The sequence below is a fragment of the Pleurodeles waltl genome, chromosome 5, assembly GCF_031143425.1.
Source record: "Pleurodeles waltl isolate 20211129_DDA chromosome 5, aPleWal1.hap1.20221129, whole genome shotgun sequence".
NCBI lineage: Eukaryota > Metazoa > Chordata > Amphibia > Caudata > Salamandridae > Pleurodeles > Pleurodeles waltl.
In genome coordinates, this window is record NC_090444.1 from 206417857 (window position 1) to 206439425 (window position 21569).

General features: G+C 44.2%; 1 protein-coding gene across 1 annotated transcript in view; it reads left to right on the forward strand.

Annotated features, from left to right (window-relative positions):
- The first annotated feature begins 19466 nt into the window (after nt 1–19466).
- LOC138297011 (nucleolar pre-ribosomal-associated protein 1-like) overlaps nt 19467–21569 on the forward strand; it is a 128020-nt gene continuing 125917 nt past the window's right edge. The window contains 1 exon segment of the mRNA XM_069236530.1: nt 19467–19598. Coding sequence (XP_069092631.1) covers nt 19467–19598 — 132 coding nt within the window.

Consider the following 21569-nt stretch of genomic DNA (forward strand, 5'->3'; position numbering starts at 1 on the left):
CCCCATATTATCCAATGAGGAATTGCACGGCGGTGCAAGACCGCCTTTCGCCACGACACCCAACGTCGGTGGAGTTACCTCACTTCCACCTGCCCCTACATACAGGACAGGCGGTCGCCATTTCAGGGGGGGGAACAGGCATAGCGACAATTACTGCCTCACAGATTAGATTGGCACATACTTCGCCATTAACACTTTCCCAATACATAAGTGCACCATTTGGACTGCAGTTGTGGTTTTGTTGTTCCAATTGTGATAGCCTACTCACTCTTGTGTCCCTTAGATACCTACCGCTGCGGATGAATAGGAGGTGGAGACATACCCTCATGTACAGACCCCTGGTGGACTTAGCTACACTGGAGGACAAGCACATTATACTCACCTATAGACTGGACAGGGCCACAATCAGAGCTGTGTGACCAGTTGGAGCCTGACCTGATCTCATCTATCCGTCATCCCACTGGGATCCCGCCTCTTGTACAAGTGCTATCAGTGCTCCATTTCCTGGCAACAGGTTCTTTCCAAGTGACAGTGGGCTTGGCAGCAGGAATGTCACAGCCACTGTTCTCAATCGTGCTGGCAAGAGTGTTGTCTGATCTGATAAAACCCATGTGCAGCTACATTGCTTTCCCCCAGGCCGGATTCTATGCAATAGGACATATCCCCAATAGTATTGGGGTGATTGATGGTACACAAATTGCGTTTGTCACCCCTTCTCCCCACCACAATGAACAGGTGTACAGGATGTGCAGATGGTGTGCCTAGCGGACCAGTACATCTCCCACATCAATGCTAAGTATTCTTGGTCGGTGCATGATGCCTTCGTCCTGAGGAATAGCAACATCCCAAATGTGATGGCCCAACTACAGAGTTACAGGGTGTGGCTAATAGGTGAGCCTTGCTCCCCACCCACTGTATGTTAGTGTATGCCTCTGGTGTTGACCCCATAGGATTGTGTGTGGCTAAATGTTGTCCCTCAATACCTGCAGGTGACTCTGGCTACGCAAACCTATTGTGGCTGCTGACCCCTGTGAGAAATGCCAGGACAGGGGCTGAGAATCAGCATGTGATGCACATGGGTGAACCAGACGGATCATCTGGAGGACCTTCGGCCTCCTGAAGGCCAGGTTCAGGGGCCTCCATCTGACAGGTGGATTCCTGTGCTACTCACCCGGGAAGGTCTGCTAGATAGTAGTGGCATGCTGCATGTTGCACAACCTGGCCCTCTGACGCCATGTACCCTTTCTGCAGGAGGTGGAGACAGGAGATGCCCCTGAGGCAGCAGTAGACCCTGATGACAGTGAGGATGAAGAGGCTGAGGATGAGGATGAGGACAGCAGATTACCAGTTATCCATCAGTACTTCCAATGAACACAGGTGAGACAATGCAACTTCACATTTCTATGACTATTGGTGTATTTTATGTGGCTCTGGCATGATGGCATTAACTTCCTTTCACTTCTACTTACTGCCACCTATGGTTTGTCATTTTACAGATGTTGGTGCTATGACAACTGTGTACTGATGTGCTGACTACAGCCAGCTACAGATCATATATCCGTGCTCTCACCATGTACAGTTCATTTGTAATAGATGTAACTGTTTCCATAAGTACACTTTTTCAACACATGACATACAAGTAGTCGAGTTGTGTTCAAGGGTGTTTATTGTAGTGCTAAGAAATTTAGGGAAAGGTGCAATGGAATGGGGTGATGATGGAGGAAAGTCCAGTGTATTGTTCCACTCTGTTTGTAGCACAGGTCCAGTGTCCAAGAGGCCATAGCAAGGGGAGCAACAGCAGTTCAAGGTGGACAAGGTGTCTGAGTGGGACATACGGGGAACAATCAGGAGAGTCTCATTTCCTGGAGGTGGTCTTGGCAAGTGTCTCTGGCTTCTGTATGGGTCGCAGGGAACATTTGCCGGGTGGTTCACCTTCTGCAGGGGGAGGGGTGCTGGTGGCCTATGGGTCCTGTGGCAGGGCCTTCTGCTCACTAGCGGCAGAGGAGGTGGAGGGCTGGTCAATGGACTGGCTAGTGGTAGGGGTCCGCTGGTGTGCTGTTGCCTCCCTCATAATGTTGGCCAAGTCTGCCAGCACCGCTGCTATGGAGATCTGGGTGTTGTTAATGGCCTGCAAGTCCTCCCTGATTCCCCGATACTGTCCCTCCTGCAGCCGCCTGTTCTCCTGCACGTTGTCAAGGATCTGGCCCATTGTGTCCTGGGAATGTTGGTAAGCTCCCAGGATCTTGGAGAGTGCCTCCTGGAGAGTCACTTCCCTGGTCCTTTCCTCCCCATGGTGCACAGCAGTCCTCCCAGTGTCCCTGTTGGCCGGTACCCCTGTCCCCTGAATGGTGTGCCCACTGCCACTGACCCCAGGTCCCTGATTGTTTTTGGGGTGTGAGGTGTGGACTGGGGTCCCTGTACAGGTGGGCACACTGCTGATTGACGTGTCCTGGGGACAGAGGTGTGGGTATGCTGGGTGGCTGGAGTGGTGCTGGATACTGAAGGGGGAAGCTCTGTGGTGGTCTGTGAGTGGGCTTGGGTGACCGGCAGTCCAGTGGTCCCTGATGGGCCAGGTAGGTCATCCAGATCCTGAAGTCCAGAGTTACTGTCATCACTGAGAGCATCTTCTGTAGGGGGACTGGATAGTCGTGGCACCACCTCTCCACTGACATTGGCTGGGGTACCTGTGGGGATGTAAGTGACGTATTATGCTTCATGGGTATTACATATTGTACATCGCTGGCTTCCCCCCTATCTTTGGTGTTGTAAATATTGACTTATCAGTTTCCAGTCCTCCTGCTCCTCCAGTGAGTTTCTCAGGATGCAGTAATGCCAAGACTTGCTCCTCCCATGCTGTGAGCTGTGGGGGAGGAGGAGGGGGTCCACCGCCAGTCCTCTGTATGGCGAGCTGGTGCCTTGCTGCTATGGAACGTACCTTCCCCCGTAGGTCGTTCCACCTCTTCCTGATGTCGTCCCTTGTTCTTGGATGCTGTCCCACTGCGTTCACCCTGTCCACGATTCTCTGCCATAGCTCCATCTTCTTTGCAATGGATATTTGCTGTACCTGTGCTCCAAACAGCTGTGGCTCTACCCTGACAATTTTCTCTACCAAGACCCTTAACTCCTCCTCAGTGAAACGGGGGTGTCTTTGTGGGGACATGGGTGTGTATGGTGTGTGTTGGTGAGAGTGTGTTGAGTAATGTGGTGGGGTGTGTAATGTGGGTGCGTGAGGGATGTATGGGTGTACGTGGTGTGTGTCTAGTTGTGTAAGTGGTCTTGGTGTCAGTCTGGTGGCAATGATTTGTAATCGTAAAGAGTTGTGGGTAATGTGTGTGTGTGTTTTATAGTGGTGTGGGTGGATGTAGTGTGTGTGTATGGGTGCCAGGTGTGTGTTTTTCGTATTGGCCAATGTGGTGTTGTTTTGTATGTGAGTGTCCCTTCTGTGCGCAACGGTTTGTATCGCCAATGGTTTACCGCTGTTGAATGTCCGCCGTGGTGGTTCGTGGGTCATAATGTGGTGGGCGTTGTTCTGTTGGCATAACAGTATGGGTGTTGGGACTGCCACTTTTGCACTTACCTTTGGGCTGGCAGATATGTGCATGTGGCATTATTCTGTCGGATTGGTGTGTGTGTGTCATAATATTGCGAACAGCTATTCCCCACTGTGGCGGTATGTTGGCGGCCGTCAGCATGGGGGTAGGTGGCATATACTGCCGATTTCATAATGAGGGCCTAAATCCGAAGGTAAACCTTTCACCTGGGCCTCCTGCTTACTGTAGCCGAGCAGAACTCCATTGTGGTCGGCGTCAAATTTTGGCTTTGCCCCAGTCGAGTGCGAGCAGATGACCAGATTGGCGCTTTTAGTTTCTTTGCGCTAGAAAACGTAAATTCTTTAAAAATTAATATCTCCAGTTCCCCTTATTTGATTTTAATCGTTTCTGTGTCATTTTAAAGATAAACATATATTCTATTTTTATAAATCAGTGTGCGATTTTTATTTTGTTTTGTGTTTTACCTATTTACTGTTTTGTGATTTTGAAATGCTTCACACACCTGTGTCCTAAGTTAAGCCTCGTTGCTTGTTGCCAAGCTACCAAGCATTGCGTTGGGATGAATTTATTGAGACCTCACTGGACATAGTGGAGGTTAGTTGCCTATTGCTAAGTGTAGGTATTTACCTGCCCTTACCAGTAATTCACTTTCCAACACACATATAGGGGGTTATTACAACTTTGGAGGAGGTGTTAATCCGTCCCAAATGTGACGGATATACCACCAGCCGTATTACGAGTTCCATAGGATATAATCAGTGGGAAGGATGCTATAGAGACATAGGGGGTCATTCTGACTCCCGCCGGCCGCGGTAACCGCAGGGCCGGTGGGAGCCGCCGAATGACCGCACCGCGGTCATATGACCGCGGCGGCCATTCTGAGTATCCCGCTGGGCTGGCGGGCGACCGCCAGAAGGCCGCCCGCCAGCCCAGCGGGAAACCCCCTTCCATGAGGATGCCGGCTCCGAATGGAGCCGGCGGAGTGGAAGGGGTGCGACGGGTGCAGTTGCACCCATCGCGATTTTCAGTGTCTGCTTGGCAGACACTGAAAATCTTGGTGGGGCCCTGTTAGGGGGCCCCTGCAGTGCCCATGCCATTGGCATGGGCACTGCAGGGGCCCCCAGGGGCCCCACGACACCCGTTACCGCCAGCCAGGTTCTGGCGGTCAAAACTGCCAGAGCCAGGCTGGCGATAAGGGGGTCGGAATCCCCATGGCGGCGCTGCTTGCAGCGCCGCCATGGAGGATTCCCTTGGCCCGCGGGAAACCGGCGGGACACCACCACAGCCGCGGTCAGAATGCCCATGGGAGCACCGCCAGCCTGTTGGCGGTGCTCCCGCGGTCGCTGGCCCTGGCGGTCCATGACCGCCAGGGTCAGAATGACTCCCATAGTAGCTTGTACTTTTATGTTTGCACCTTAAATATAATGCACCCTTCCTCTTTGGCTGCAGAGGCCCACCTCAGCGGTGTTTGACATACATATAAGGCAGTGAGTGCATGGGACTGTACTGCTCTTGGTGAGGGCACAGTCAAACCTGAGCAGTTTGCACTGCTCTGGCAGTCTGCAATGGCAGGCCTGCCATCAGGAGTTTGCATGGGTCACCTAGGTGGCACAAACTCTTACCACCCTATGCCTTGGGTACCCTGGGCACCATTTAGAATTATTGATCTAATTATGAAAATGGCAGAGGATGATGAAAATGTGGTGGGTCCACCTCACAACATCAGGTTCACAAACTGCAGTGAGCATCTTGCCCCCAGTCATATATAAGGTACTGGATATTTCAGCCTTCATAGCCCTGCATATACAAATCTGGGACCAGGGCAGAGAGGCAGGAAATGCCAAGCACCTATGGTGGTAGAAACCTCCAGAACGTGTTCCTCCTTCAAAGTGGGCACCAGGCATAAATATTGTACCCTCAGACCCAACTCTTCAGTACACCTCTGGACTTGTGGAAGGCTCAGAAGGACTGCTGTGCTGCCCTAGATCCTCAGGGACAGAAACAAGTCCATCCACCTTGATCCCAGCACCTGTACTGTGTCTGCTGTGGGTTCTCCATCCAAATGGTGCCACCTTAGTCCTAGACCCTTGGAAGGGAGCCTGAATGCGCTCTGACAGACAGTTGTGGTCCTGTGGGCAGAACTGATGAAATACAAAGCATCTCTTCACAACCACTTTGTAACTGCTGCGGTGTGAAACACCTCCGACGATGAACCTCACACCACAGCCTGCTGTCTCCTCTGAACTGTCACTGCGTGATGCATACTCAATGCCAGCTACGCCTTGCAAGCCCCTCGTTGATGGCATCCTGGATGATGAGGCAGGACTCCATATCACAGCCCTGCAGATTCTTCAAAACCACCAGTGCATGATGCATGTCCATTGTCAAACTTCATCTCTCAACCTCTTCATTGACAGTATCCTCGATGACAATGCAGGACTCCGTAACACAGCCTCACAAGTCCTCGGAACAGCCACTGTGTGAAGCAACCTCAGCACAGGATCTCTTAATGCTTTGCATACCAGGATTTAAGGGACTTTATTCAGCAGGCCTAATGGGGTCACTTTATCCAACCCACACTCCTTTGTGTTCGGCCTGAAATTATTACTTTGGCCTAGTCTGGCATGACCAGATAAGCACAGTTGTCGATTCGTGCTTGTAAGCACTGTTTTTACTTAAAACCTTTAAATTGCATATCTCCAGTTCTAGTGATGGGATTTTTGTCCCTTTGGACTCAATTTATAAAATCTTATTCTATTGTTCTAAATTGGTATGCAACTTTTCATGTTTTGATTTTTCACTTGATTACTGTTACTGTTTTAAGTGCTGCATAAATACTGTACACATTGCTTCTAAGTTAAGCCTGACTGCTCTGGGCCCAGCTACCAGAGGGTCAAGCACAGGTCAATTTGGGTTTTGATTGTGTTTCACCCTGACAAGAGACTGTGGTTGCTGTATGAGTAGGCTTTTATCCCTGTCAACCAGAAACCTAATTTCAAACGGTCTGTTTGTCTACTGCAGTTACATCATCCACAGCTTCCCAAATGTTATTTATGGCTCTCCCTGACACCTTTTCTCATCCTTTACTTTGCCTGTTCGCTGGGGCAGGAATACAAAGAGGGCAGAGAAGCAAGGTAAATAATGCATTGTGCATGGGCAAGTGTCATCAAAGGCTGGTTTTACACCTCTGGGTCCCAGGTGACATCATATACAACTTGTGCTTTGTGGGTGCACCAACGTGAGTGAAGCCATTCCACAGACTAGGAACAGAATTGTTAACATTCTCAACATTTGTGTTCTGTGATTCAGAACAAATTTTAGAACTGAGGCACTAATATTCTTCAGTTGGCAAGTGAATTCTTCAGCAAGCACCCAAACATGTAGGTCCATATTTATACTTTTTTCACCATGCATTTGCGTAATTTTTTGACGCAAAAGCAGCGCAAACTTACAAAATACAATTGTGTTTTGTAAGTTTGCACTGCTTTTGCGTTCAAAAACGTGGCGCAAATGCGGAGCAAAAAAGTATAAATATAGGCCGTAGAGAGTAGATTCTCTTGATACTTTCTGAAGATTGGGCTTTGCTGGTCTATAGAAGTTTTAAAGGTTAAGCCCACTAGTTAAGTAATTAAGTGCAACATTCCACGAATTAGGTGACATGGCCCAGTTCAAAGAGTTCCAGTCCAAGTCATTGCAATCAAGGGCAGCAGTATGACTATGGACCATCTGCTCTTACCTTATCACAAATTTGGTTTGATGCGCCTCTTTAGAACGAATCCTTAAGCTTTCTCAAATGGTGCCAAAAAATACTGTGGAGAGATTTCAGCTTTTATTATTGATGCAATCACAATAGGAAGATTGCATTTTAAATACAAAAAAGCATTAACTTTATTATTATTTGTTACGTTAATTGGCTACAAGAGGTTTCTAAAGAAGATGTTGGTGAAGTGATGAAGACTAATAAAGGTCCCAATTATGTGGCTGCTGTTAAATGTGAGGAAGGGATAAAATATCCATTAATTGGGATGCCAGACAGTTTTTCTGCTTTGCACCATTATGAAATATTTACAGAAGTGACGGGAGATGTGGTGATAACACTGGGAAGTGACCTAGTAATATAATACACATCCTAGGAATTCTCAGCTTTTGGCTGCTAGAGGAACCATGGAGGATTGCCATAGGAATCGGTGTTTCATTCCCGAAATATGGTAGTCATTAGAGTGAGCGTCATTATCTTGTGCCATAATATAAACCACTGTCGCTGAGTTAGCTATAACCATGGGACAACATAAAGTATAAATTATACCAAATATTATAAATAATTTCATTTTTTGGGAAGTGCCACTAGTAAAGATTAGAGGTTTAAACAGAGATAATCATAGGCTACCCTGATTGAATTATTGATCTAATGATGAAAATGGAGGGGGATGATAAAAATGTGACTGGTTCACAACCTACAGGTGAGCTTCCTGCTCCATAATCATAAAAAGGCACTGGATACTTCAAATGCATCACCCTACGCTAATAAATTGTGATAGCAGAGAAGCGCTACAACTATTAGGGCCAGATGCATCAAGCTCCCGGTTTGCATTTCTTAAGTAGCAAATTTTAAGAAATCGCTATTTCAGAAATGCAAAATGGGATGTATGAAATTTGCGATTCGGTAATAGCGATTTCTTAAAATTCGCAATCGGTATTACTGAATCGCAATTAGAGAATGTGACTCTATTCATCCCCATGGGCCTGCAGGCCCATAGGTGTGAATGATTTTGCATTTCCCAATTTGCAAATTCCAATTAGGAATTCACAAACTAGGTAATGCAAACCCCAGGGTGCTGGGGGCCTAAGGCCCCCTCTGATGCACCCCAAAAAAATATTTGCAGACATGTGAAGCACACACATGCCCTAGGTGCATATGTGTGGCAAATTTCATTTTTAAAAATGCATCTATAATGCTTTTTTAAAAATTGCACATGCTTCCCGCAAATTGGATTTGGTGGTAATTACATTTCATAAATGCCCAATTCATATTTAGGAAATGCTTGATACATGTGCTTTGGAAATCGCAAATAGGAATTCCCTATTTGCGATTTCCTATTTAGAGAATCGCAATTTGCGATTCTCTAAATGGGGTTGCAATTTTAAGGAATCGCTATTTTTGCGAATCCTTGAAATTGCACAGCGAATGCCTTTCATACCTCTGGAAAGGCATTTTTGGATTGGCAAACGCCCGAATTTGCGATTCGCACAGTTTGCAAATGCAAAATTGCTTGATACACCTGGCACTTAGTGGTGTAATCATGAAATCAAGAGCATCTGGGTGATATGGGTGAGCCAGTGCAGAAATGCCTGGGATGACAAATGATTTAGAAGAGATGGTTGGCACAATTACTTTTCCCTCCTCACTTGGGCTATTGATGTAAATACTGGACATTTTGTAGGGGTACTTGGCTATGACTGTATGTGGGATGTGTTTGTGTGCAAGCACATTTGTGTGTGCGCACGCATGTCTGTACTTGTGATGTCGATGTGCATCTATGCCCGTGTGTATGTTAAATGTGCGTGTGATTGTGTGTTTGCATGCGCACATATGTATCTGTATGTTTTCCATATGCCTTACCGTTAAGGCTGTTCATGACAGAGGATCTGAATATTTAACCTCTAGACTACATCGGTACAGACCTAGCCGACAACTCAGATCCACATGAGCCTTTTGGATTCAGGTCCCTCGTACAAACAGGGTTAGATGGGGTGATAAGGCGTTCACAGTAGCTGCTGCCAAATGCTGGAATTTACTTCCTATAACCTTAAGGCAAGAACAAAATTTCCTGAGCTTTAGAAAGTCAATCAAAACTTGGCTTTTTCCACACTAATCCAGATTTATTTTTCTTTTCTCTGTGATCAGACACTTAGGGCCAGATGTAGGAAGATTCCAAATTGCGAGTTGCAATTTGCGAGTCCCAACGACTTCGCAAATTGCAACTCGCAATTTGGAATGCAGAAAGGTGTCTCAGACACCTTCTGCGAGTCGCTATGGGGTCGCAAAGACCCACCTCATTAATATTAATGAGGTGGGTCGCAATGTGCGACCCAATAGCGATTCAGGGCACTCACGGGGATGGTGGCCTGCTGGAGACAGCAGACCACCATGTCCGTGACTTCTTTTAAATAAAGCAGTCTTTTTTTTTTCAAAGTGTAGCCTGTTTTCCTTAAAGGAAAACGAGCTGCACTTTGAAAAAAAACCCGAAACCTTTAGTTTCGGTATTTTTCAGGGCAGGTAGTGGTCCCTTCGACCACTGCCTGCTCTGAAAAATTATTTTTTTATCCAGAGACAAAGGGGAAGGGGTCCCCTGGGGACCCCTTCCCGTTTGCGCCTGGGTTACCATCCACTTCAAGTGGATGGTAACTGTGCTTTCATTTGCGACTGCAATCGCGTTCGCAAATGAAAATGCATAGCATTGCGAGTCGCAAATAGGAAGGGAACACCCCTTCCTATTTGCGAGTCGGAAATGCATTTTGCGAGTCGGTTCCGACTCGCAAAATGCATTTCTACATAGCAAAGTGGCTTTAGCGACTCGCAAACGACGATTTTCGCTGTTTGCGACTCGCTAAACCCTTGCTACATCTGGCCCCTACTTCTCTCCTTTGAGCACTTCGTTGCTTCTGCCGGAACGCGCCTTTTAAAAATACCAAATACATACATACATGTTTTGCATGGTCTGACAAGAAGCTAGAAGAGGCCTCTTTGTCTTGGAAGTGGGCAGCTGGTGACACACACTGCTCCATGGACTTACCAGAGCCACTCTTCCAGCATGTGTCTGCTCCTCTCCACAGCTATCAAGGATCTTCTCTGAATGCACCAAGGGCAATACAACGCCGGATTCTAGTTTCCTACAGCAGCCACTTTCAAGTCTTAGGGAAATCATGGCCTTTAATGACAGAAGTATTTAAATTGTGTGAACTAATGATACTTATACTTTACACATGCACGGTGCCCACTAAGGCATGTAACCTGCTTTTAAGAGCAAAAGACAGCACTAGCCAAGAGTCTTCTCTGTCATTACATGATAGCTAATATGTAATTACTGCAGGTTGTTAGCGATTACCTTGCGGGGGGAAAAGGACCGCATCTTCAATCTTGTAAAATTACTCTTTTAATGTCAGACGCTCTAATTACACGAGAGAAATAAAGGAATTGCGCTTATTTCAGTAAATGTAGCCGTTTTTGAATTTTTTTATTTTTGATACTTGGATCATGGTGTCCGGCATTAGCCATGATCTACTGCCAAGAAGCGCTTTGTAATACAAGCGGGGAGTTCTCAAGGTGAAGATCAGCGGATGTGCACTTAATCTGTGCACTACAAAGGCCAGGTCAGTGTAAAACGAAGACTGGAAACTTCATTTCCAGAAATATCTTTGTTTGAAAGCCCGAACCTAACATTCAATGAAATGTATTTACTTATTTTATTTCCATAAATGTTTTTGTAGTGTAGAGGGGATATGGCAATGACGGGCATAGTGTTTGGTACACGTGCTCAGAGTGCACACGTATGCTTAGATCTACGCAACCAGGGCGGAGATCTCCCTATGGTAAAGTACGGTAAAATTTCATTAGATTTTTTAAAAAAGTATAAAATATTTTCATGATAAATGTTAATCTAAATTGATTTTATCTATTTAATTCAAATGTAGAACAAAATAAAAATGCTTCAGCACCATCAATTAAACATTAATAAAAAAATTAATTAATTTAAATACATTAAGAAAAAAAAAAGATGTTTTAAGATTCACTAACAAAAACCTAGCTGAAGTAAAATGTTTTTTTTAATTATGTCACAAAAAATATTAAAAGTTATATATATTTTCATTAAATTAATTAAAGAAACAAAGTTACATTAAAAAGACTATTAAAATAATTGAATATAAACTACTAATTATTTTGAAATTATGTGTCACTTCTTAGCATTTAATTCGATTTACATATAATTAAGAAGTCTAAAAAAAATTAATTCATTCATTCATTTTAACATTACTTCCTATGTGGTATATTTTAAATCCCTGCCTCCATTATTTTCCATGGGGGGTGGTGCAATACTAGTGGCCGGCCATGCGTGGTGCTGGACTTACTCCAGGTCTGAGCTGGAGTATATTTACTGTTGCTTTGGGTCCTTTTCTGCTATAGCAACTTTAGAAGTGTAGTTTGTGATTAGCAGTGGGAATACTCTTTCTTGGGTGGGTGCATGTTCCTGTGAAACCCCCTCTTTACCCCTCTATTAACCCCTCACTACTACTTTCAAAACCCTTCTCATTTAGTAGGAAGTATTCTCCATTTTCCAGCCACTCCCCTGTAGCCCTTCCACATTTACATCTAAAATGTAGCTGTTCATGTGCAGAGATCTCTGCAGTCTGAGTGGAGATCTCAGTGCATAGTAGATAGGCAAGCCAGAGACCTCTGAAGGTAACTTTGTAAACAGAATTTTGTAGTATATCAGTAATATTATTTTAATACTAGTAAATGTCCTACAAAATGCAGTTTGTGTAGAGGCCCATAGCCTTTTCTTGTTGTCTGTGGTTCTGCAGATGGCTCTGCCCCTGCCCTAGACAGGTCATCTGGATTGGCTAACTTTGACTTGTGAACTCTGGACTATGGGCCAACACATCATTTAGTGACAATAGTTATCATCTTTAGTATTGCAAACTGTTGGAGCAATTTTATATTTTGCTATCACTGTTAGTCTATTGCTATCCTTCTCAGTGTCAGTATGTCCTTGATATAGCCAATGAATGCACACCAATACTGGCAGTATATCAGCCCACATGGGAAAGATTACTGATTTATAGCATATTTTATGTGAAACAATTTCGTTGTAAATAAACAAATTTTCTTTCACCTGTTGTATATGTTTTAGTTAAAGGTTTCCTCTGTAATATGATGGAAGATATACCTTACGATTTAGAAAACAGCCACAGACAGAGACTGTTTCTGGTTCATTATGGCCAAATTTTGAATTGTTTTGAATCTGATGTTATACATTTAACTCACCAAATGATGAAACAAAATGTTGACATATAACCTAGTTGTCACAATTAGCATCCTCAGACCGATTGGACCTATGCTTGGATGAACTTATTTAATATTTCTACATTACAAGATGGTGAATCTGATAACCATTCTTTTTATATATGTGTATAATATATATATATATATTTATATATATATATATATATACTTACATACATATATCTACAGATATTACCTACTGGCGATCGCCAGCAGATATGTATAGTTATGTCCTAGTTTCTGTAAAAAAAAAGCCGTTTTTTGCTTGCCTATATCTTTGGCACAGCTTGACGAATCTTCACGAAAGTTTCTCCCAAAAATTGACAGTCACGTGAGCTGCTGTCTGGAAAATGTCAGGGTGATCCATCAAGTGGAGGTCGAGATAAAGGGGGGTGAAATTTAGAGCATTTCCAATGTTAACTTCCTAAGGAAAAATAGAATAGCTGTAGGGCAAAAACCACTGGATGGAATTACACCAAATTTGACAGAAAGGTAGCTCTTGGTCCAGAAATAGCCTTTTTTGTTATATGGTGTAAATCCGTTTAGGAGATTTTGAGAAATTCAAGGAAATCCAAATTTGTATATATAGGGACGCAAAGGATTCCTGATCTCGTGCTGAGATCTGATTGGCTCCAAACACTTCAAACCAGGAAGTGTTGGTGGCCATCTTGGAACTCAGCTTGATCCGAGTCCCAGAAAAAAAAAAGAAGACAAACTACAAAAGGGGCCAGTGTACGAAAAGCCTGACCCCTTCGCTCTGGTCCTGGGGTCCCACGGCTAAATGGATTTTTTTTTTACCACAGAATCATGATCAGGTCACAAATCCATGGTAAAAAAAAAAAACGCAGGCTTCCGTGCTTGTTTTTAAAAAAAGCCCTTGGGTGAGCCAGGACCCGGGGAACTGTTTACTTTTTAAGGGTGGGGCCTCCTGGCCTCCCCACAGCCCCAGGGACCACCACCTCCCCAGGGCAAATAAAAAAATATGAGCGGGCCTGTTTGGCCCCTCCGCACCACGGGGACCAACACCCCTAGGGCAAAAATGCTTTTTATTTGTGGGGAGGCCTGATGACCGCCCCAAAGCCCTGGGGACCACCACCTCTCTGAGGCTACAATGAATTATGAGCGGAGGTCCGCGTAGACCTCCACGCCCCAGGGACCACCACCCCTTGGGGCAAAAATGCTTTTTATATGTGGGGGAGGACCAATGGCCTCCCACCACACCCCGGGGACCACCACCCCCTGGTGCAAAAATGCCTTTTATATTTGGAGAAGGCCTCTTCCACAGCCCCGGGGACCACCACCTCCCTGTGGCTACAATGAATCATGAGCGGGGGGACTGAAGAGACTGCCACGCCCCGGGGACCACCACCCCTTCGGGCAAAAATGCTTTTTATATGTGGGTGAGGCCAATGGCTCCCCCCGCACCCAGGGGACCACCACCCCCTGGGCTACAATGAATTATGAGCGGGGGGCTGAAGAGACTGCCACACCCCAGGGACCACCACCCCTTGGGGCAAAAATGCTTTTTATATGTGGGTGAGGCCAATGGCTTCCCCCCGCACCCTAGGGACCACCACCCCATGGGGCTACAATGAATTATGAGCAGGGGGCCCGGCAGTGCCCCGCATCCCAGGGGCCACCACCCTCCTGGGCAAAAATGCTTTTTATTTGTGGAGGAGGCCCATGGCACAAAGAATGATAAGCGGAGGGCCTGCCCTTGTCTCCTAAGGTAACTATAACTCGCGCCCACACCATGCACTGCTAATTAACCCGCAAATTACAGCACTCATGACATCTTTGATAACATCATTGATAATATCAATGTAATATTTGCAGGAACATTTTTGATGAAAAAATTGTGCATGGCGGGGGCACGAGTTATAGTTAGTTGAAGTAACTCTAACTATAACTGGTGAATTACTATATTTCTATAACTAACTAAAACGTCCCTGTAACGTTTTTTAAAATGAATATATATATATATATATATATATATATATATATATATATATATATATATATATATATATATATTCACCAAGAATGAACCATCACACTACGAGAAGTTTTTATTATTTTATAATTAGTGCCTCCACCATCTAACGCGTTTCGACCTAAACAAGTCTTCATGACAGGTAACAACACTATCCCTTCACCACACTTATATAGTCCCTATTATGTGTTTCTAGCAATGCATTCTGGACCATGTAGTTTTTCTCGAAAACATCTATCAAAGGTATTTTTTCTTTTATATTCTTAACTTATATTACACCATTCTTTTATATTCTATTATAATGTATCCATGTTTTGTGACACTATATCGTTTATAACATTCATACATTCTTACCCAAATATATATATTTTTATTTTATTACCAATTTGGTCTTTCGTTACAGAACATGGATACTCATAGATTTGTATTCCTAAACATTAAATATATAGTTCAATTTTCACCATTTTACTGTCAAAGTCATATTTCTATATTTGACCATCATTTATTCACTAACTTTATGTTTAACACAAATGACCACACTGTTCCAAGTCTACATTGTTACTACATAATATCCAATATCTGATGTCTTCAAGTTGTTCCTATTAAAATGTGGGTGGACAGTGTTGTTTACATAAAATCAAACAATATTTTAACCCTTATGAAAAACATGAATTTAAAACCAAACAGACATGTGGTTACATTTGTTTCTATTCTTTCTCATTGTATGAAAATACATTGTTGTTCAAAGTTCATTCACACGGCTGTCTCTTTTTATTTTCTTCCTACTAATTCCCATTATTGTCTATAAATGTACTCAGTGGGCACCCCAAGGGCCAACACCACCTTAGGCAACATATTAAAATTTCATTAGGGTAAGTCCTACAGACCCCCTATGCCCCAGGGACCACCACCAGCTGTTTGACAGCTTTCCCTTGCTTAGAATGTAGTGTTTTCTCTAACTTGGTAGCAGCTGTCAAAGCTGCCACCATGTTAGAGCAAACTGCTATGTCCCAGGGGTGGGCCATCAAAGGCTCCTGGAGGGTGGCCCGTGGCCCCCCTCCAATGAGATCTTAGCTCCAGGGGGTGGTGGTCCCTGGGCATAGGGGTCCCATAGGGATTACAAGATTGCTCCGGGGAGGTGGTGGTCCCTGGGGCAGCAGGAGGGGCCTAGGAGGATTATAATAAAGCCCTGGGGAGATGGCAGTCCCCAGGGAAGCCAGGGGGCCACAGGACCCCCCACATCCAAAAGAAAATGAGCCCAAGGGAGGTGGTGGTCCCCGGGGCAGCAGGAGGGGGCTATCAGACTGTCCCGCTTTTTTTTTTCTAAAAGCCCCCAAGTCCCAAGATGGCTGACAACACTTCCACATCTTCTGTTGTAGAAGTGTTATCAACCAATCGGGTCTCAGCACAAGATCAGCACAAGATCATTAGCGATCGCGAATCCTGTGCGTCCCTAGATATACACATTTATTTTCCCCTTAATTTCTCAAAAACTACTGAACAGAAATACACCAAAACAAAAAAAAGCACTCATTCTTGACCAGGACCTACCTTCCTGCCAAATTTGGAGTAATTCCGATACTATTTTTTGCGCTAATGCTGTTCAAAATCCCTATGGAAAAATGAATGGGGAAAATGTGTTTTGGTACACCCCTTTTTTCTATGCCCCCCCAGGTGGATCACCCTGAATTCTCCAGGCAGCAGCAAATTTAGGGGGAAAGTTTCATGAAGATTTGTGAAGCGATGCCAAAGATATAGGCAAGTAAAAAAACGCTTTTTGTATAGAAATGTGATTGTACCTATAACTACCTAGTAGTGACGAATATATATACATATATTCACTTAAAAAAACAAAGGTTACTGGGACGTTATAGTTAGGCTCACATTTTAAACATGCTAAACCATAGAATTCACCCATTAAAGTTAGAGTTATCTAAAGCAACTATAACTCATGCCCTAAGGTAACTGTAACTCACGCCATTGCCATGCACAGTTTTATCTGATCAATAATTTTACTGCAGATGTTAAAGTGACATTATCAACGATGTTATCAAAGATGTCATTAGTGCCGTAATTTATGGGGTAATTAACAGTGCATGCGGAGGGCATGAGCAGTAGCTGCCTTAGGCATGAGTTATAGGGCTAGATGTACCAAGAAATGGGTTTGCGACTCGCAAATTGCGACTCGCAAACCCATATGCAGGATGGTGTCCCTGACACCATCTGCAAATCGCAAGGGGGTCGCAAAGATTAATATTAATGAGGTGGGTCACAATTTGCGACCCCCTTGCGATTCGCTGCACTCACAGGGATGGTGGCCTGCTGAATACAGAAGACCACCATGTCTGTGACTACTTTTTAATAAAGCAGTTTTTTTTTTGTATTGCAGCCCCTTTTCCTTAAAGGAAAACGAGTTGCAATACACTCGAGAAAATGAAACATTTTTGTTTAATTTTTTCAGAGCCATTCACAAAGGGGAAGGGGTCCCTTGGGGACCCCTTCCCTTTTGCGAATGGGTTAGCACCCATTTGAAATGGGTGCTAACTGCGAATTGCTTTGCGACCGCGTTCGCGGTCACAATGCAAATATACATCGCAATCAGAATCGCAAATAGGAAGGGGAACACCCCTTCCTATTTGCGAGTCGCATTCCCATTTTGCGAGTTGGTAACCAGGTTACCGATTCGCAAAATGGGAATGAGCATCGCAATGCGTGTTTTGCATGGTGCAAACAGTGAAATTTGCTGTTTGCACCATGCAAAACGCTTTGTACATCTGGCCCATAGTTACTTTCGATAACTATAGCTATAACAGGTGACTTTCTATGGTTTGGTACTTTAAAATGTGAGCCTAACTATAACATCCCTGTAACTTTTGTTTTTTTTCAGTGAATTTCTATGTTTTTTTTATGTAAAGCAATTTTCATTACCATACGTTTATCCAACAACCACCGCCTTTGGCTGTGCACAGCAGCAGTTGGCTGCAGGGCCTGGCCTGCGGCCCAACCCTGCGGCCAACCATCTTAACTACTCAACCCCACGCTGGGCACGGCCTTTTGGCTGTGCACTGAAGATGTTGGCCACGGCCTGTCTCTCTGGGTGTGAGAATTGGTGAGATGGTGAATCTGGGGGTGAAAGTAGTTGTGAGAGTGTCAGTCTGGGTGTGAGAGTGGATACATTAGTGTCTTAGTGAGTGAGTCAGTTTCTGTGTGGGTCTGTGAGTGGGTGCCTGAGGGTTTCAGTGGGTCTGTGAGCGGGTGTGTGAGTGTCTGAGTGGGTCTGAACATTGTAATGACTATCTCTCTCTCTTCAATCACCCAATGGGATGGAAGAGAGAGTGACAGGACTGCAGGGGGAGCCTCAAGGCCCCCATGGTCCTAGCCGGCTCCCCAAGTCCTGTGGGAACTGGTATTGCTCCCACAAGCAGGGAGCTACTTTAACTAGCCGCTCCCTGCAAGTGTAAGCAATGTTTTTATCTGTCTTCCCCGGATGTATATTTGCACGCAGGGAAGAAAGATGAAAGCTTCTCTTTCTGCAAGGGAGAGCTGTTTGACAGCTCTCTCTTGCAGAAAGCGGACTTTGTTTGCTTTTGTTAGGTGGGAGCTCTCAGACACCAGCACCAGAGGTAAGGTGTCAGGGTGACTCTACCCTGGTCCCTTTTCTTATTTCTTTAATTTTTTTCTAGGACTCAGCTGAAGCCAAGTCCCAACATGGCTGCCAATACTTCCTTGTTGAATTGTCCACAGCCAATTAGATCTTAGCATGAGATTGGGATGGTTTGCGGAGCCTTCGCGTGCCTATATGTACAAATTAGCATTTTCTTTAATTTCTCAAAAACGACTGAACGGATTTATACCAAATAAAAAAAATGTCCCAAGATACAAATTTGGTGCATTTCCATCCAGTAGTTGGGAGCTCTCTGTGTTCAAAATGCCTATGGAAAAATGAATAGGGAACATGCGTTATGGGCTCACCTTTTTCTCAGCCCCTGAAACTTGCCAGACAGCAGCTGAAGTGAGCATCTTATTTTCTTGAGAAATTGTGCGAAGATTCAATGAAAGACACTCATGTTATTAGCAAAACAAAAAACACTTCTAACTATAATGACCTAGTGACAACCGCGACTAGGTTTTTTACACAAAGCTCATTATAGTTAGGACCTAGTTTCCATAGGAAAAATGTTTTTTCTTTTGCCAATAACTTTTGGTGTCTTTTGATGAATCTTCACGAAATTTCAAAACTAATACAACAGTCAGTTCAGCTGTTATCTTGAAAGTTTCTGGATTCTCCGTCAAAGGGGGGCTGAGAAAAAGGGGGGTCCCGAAACACATTTTCCTCATGCATTTTCCCATAAGGTTGTTAGACATGACTACAGACTGAATGGAAATGCACCAAATTTGACAGAAAGCTAAATCTGAGTACACAGGATGTGCTTCTCTGATTTGGTGTAAATCCATTCAGTAGTTTTAGAGATATAAAAGGAAAGAGAAGTATAGATACCTAAGGAAGTGGAGGCTCCACGGATCCCTGAGATCTCATTCAGAGGAAGTGTTGGCAGCAGTTTTGGGACTTGGCTTCATCTGAGTCACAAACAAATTTCAAAAAAGCAAAGGGTAGGAATACCTTAATCCTGTAACCTTGGTGCTGGAGTACCCTTGAGCAAAAATCATATATTAAAAAAAAATGTCAGCAAAATCTGTGGGGGATCTGCGAATCCACCAAATTCTTTATAAAAAATAAACAATCGTCAGCCAGTTATCAATGAAGAAACAGGTCAGCACGGTCTCCTCCACCTGCTTTCTCACCCTCTGAATGCTCAGGGAAATCTTTGGATATCTACCACCCAACACAAAACAAACTGTCATGCAAGCCTTCATCACCCGCAGACTGGACTACGGCAACTCCTTCTATGTAGGAATTACCACCCAACTCATGAGGAAACTCAAGACCATCCAGAACGCAGAAGCCAAACTCATCCTCGACCCCGGAGTCGAGGTCAGCTCTTTGGAGGGGGGCTGTGTGGCTCCCATCCTAGAAAAAAAAGAATGTTTAGGCCTGGCCCAGGGGGCTGGGGGTCCCCTGGGCCAAGATCGGCCTTGGGGAGAGGGGTCGCACAACCCCCTCCCCAAAAATAATTTAATTATGCTGGGCCCAGAGGGATAGGGTGGAGATAGGCCTGGGGAGGAGGGGTTCGCAGCCCATCACCCCCCAAAAAATGAAATGTTTGGGCTGGGGGATGGGGCCCCTGGGGCCGAGATCTGCCTGGGGAGGGGTGCCTTGCAGAGTTTGAATGGTATAGGGTTTGCCAACAGGGACTGGCCACAGGCCAGCTCCTGTGACCAACCCCCATTGCGCAGGACAGAAGGCTGTGCACATCTGCACTGTCCAGCGCACGGTTTGGTGGTTATAGGGGTCTGCCGCAGGGACTGCCGTGAGCGGCGGTGGTTAGATTAATGTATGGTAATAAAAATTACTCTACGTTAAAAAAAACATAGAAATTCACTGAAAAAAACAGAGGTTACAGGGACGATATACTTAGGAAATAGAATTTTTTTAAAACAGAGAAATTCACTTAAAAACCAAAGGTTACAGGGGATTTAAAGTTAGGGTCATATTTTAAATGTACCAACCCATAGAAATTGACCAGTTATAGTTAGAGTTATATTAAGTAAGTATAGCTCGTGCCCTAAGGGAACTATAACTCGCGCCCTAGCCATGCACTGCTAATTACAGCACCAAATTATGGCACTCATGACACCATTGATAACATCCTTGATAATATCAATGTAATATTTGCAGTAAAAGTTTTGAGATAAAAACTCGGCATGGCTTCGAGTTATAGTTACCTTAGGGATAACTCTAACTATAACTGGTGAATTTCTATGGTTTATAAGTTTAAAATGGGAGCCTAACTATAATGTCCCTGTAACCTTTGTTTTTTTAAGTGAATATATATATATTTGGTTCACTTAAAAAAACAAAGGTTACAGGGACAATATAGTTAGGCTCCCATTTTAAAGATACAAAACTAGCTCTCTGTGTGTGGGAGCAATGCTGGCTCCTGCAGGAGATGGGAGCTCGCTATAACTGAGGGGGTCTTGAGGCTCCCCCCACCGTCCCCAAGAACAAACAAAACTTTTCAAGGTAGAACTGCAGATCTGCAGTTTCTTCTTAAAAAGCTTTCTCATAAAGACACTCATCGAACAATAACAACATTGACAAAGTTACAGACACACAAGGTCACTGGAGACATTGCCATGGAGTCTCTTAAGTAGCTGTAGTGTAGGAGATGCATTTTATATATACCCAACGAGGTAGCACTTCCTACCATGGGGGCACAAGTGATAGTTACTGATAGTTACCTATAACAGCTGAATTTCCATGATTTTGGATGAGTAAAATGTCAACCTAACTATAATGTCCCTGTAACCTTTTTCAACTCGCTAACCAGATAACACTAACTATAACTCACTACCCTACTGTGCACTGTTTTGTGACAAATAATGTAATTTGATAAGTTATAAGTGTTGTTATGAATGCTACTATTTCACATGCTATAAGTCATACATTATACAAGGGTATAAACAGTGCATGGAAAAGGCATGAGTTATAGCTAATGTAGTTGGCGAGTGATGTGAAAAAATGTGTTGGGAGGTGTCCCACTTATAGTAGTTTGAAGGTGGTGCATAAAATATAAATTGAAGCCATAATCATAACTTTACAATTGTAATGTGTGTGAATTATAATTTGGGTTTGTATAGAAATAATACATAAGTTATTTCCAACTATAAACTATCCTTAACCTTTGTTTTGTTGATTGTATGTTAATGGTTTTATGTTTTAATAAAAATATGTGTCAAATGCAGTGTGGAGTGTCATTGATTGGAGTATTATAAAGTGGAGGGTAGTACAGTACAGTGAAAGAGAGTGTTGTAGATTGTAGTGTTGTAGAGTGGAGTATTACAG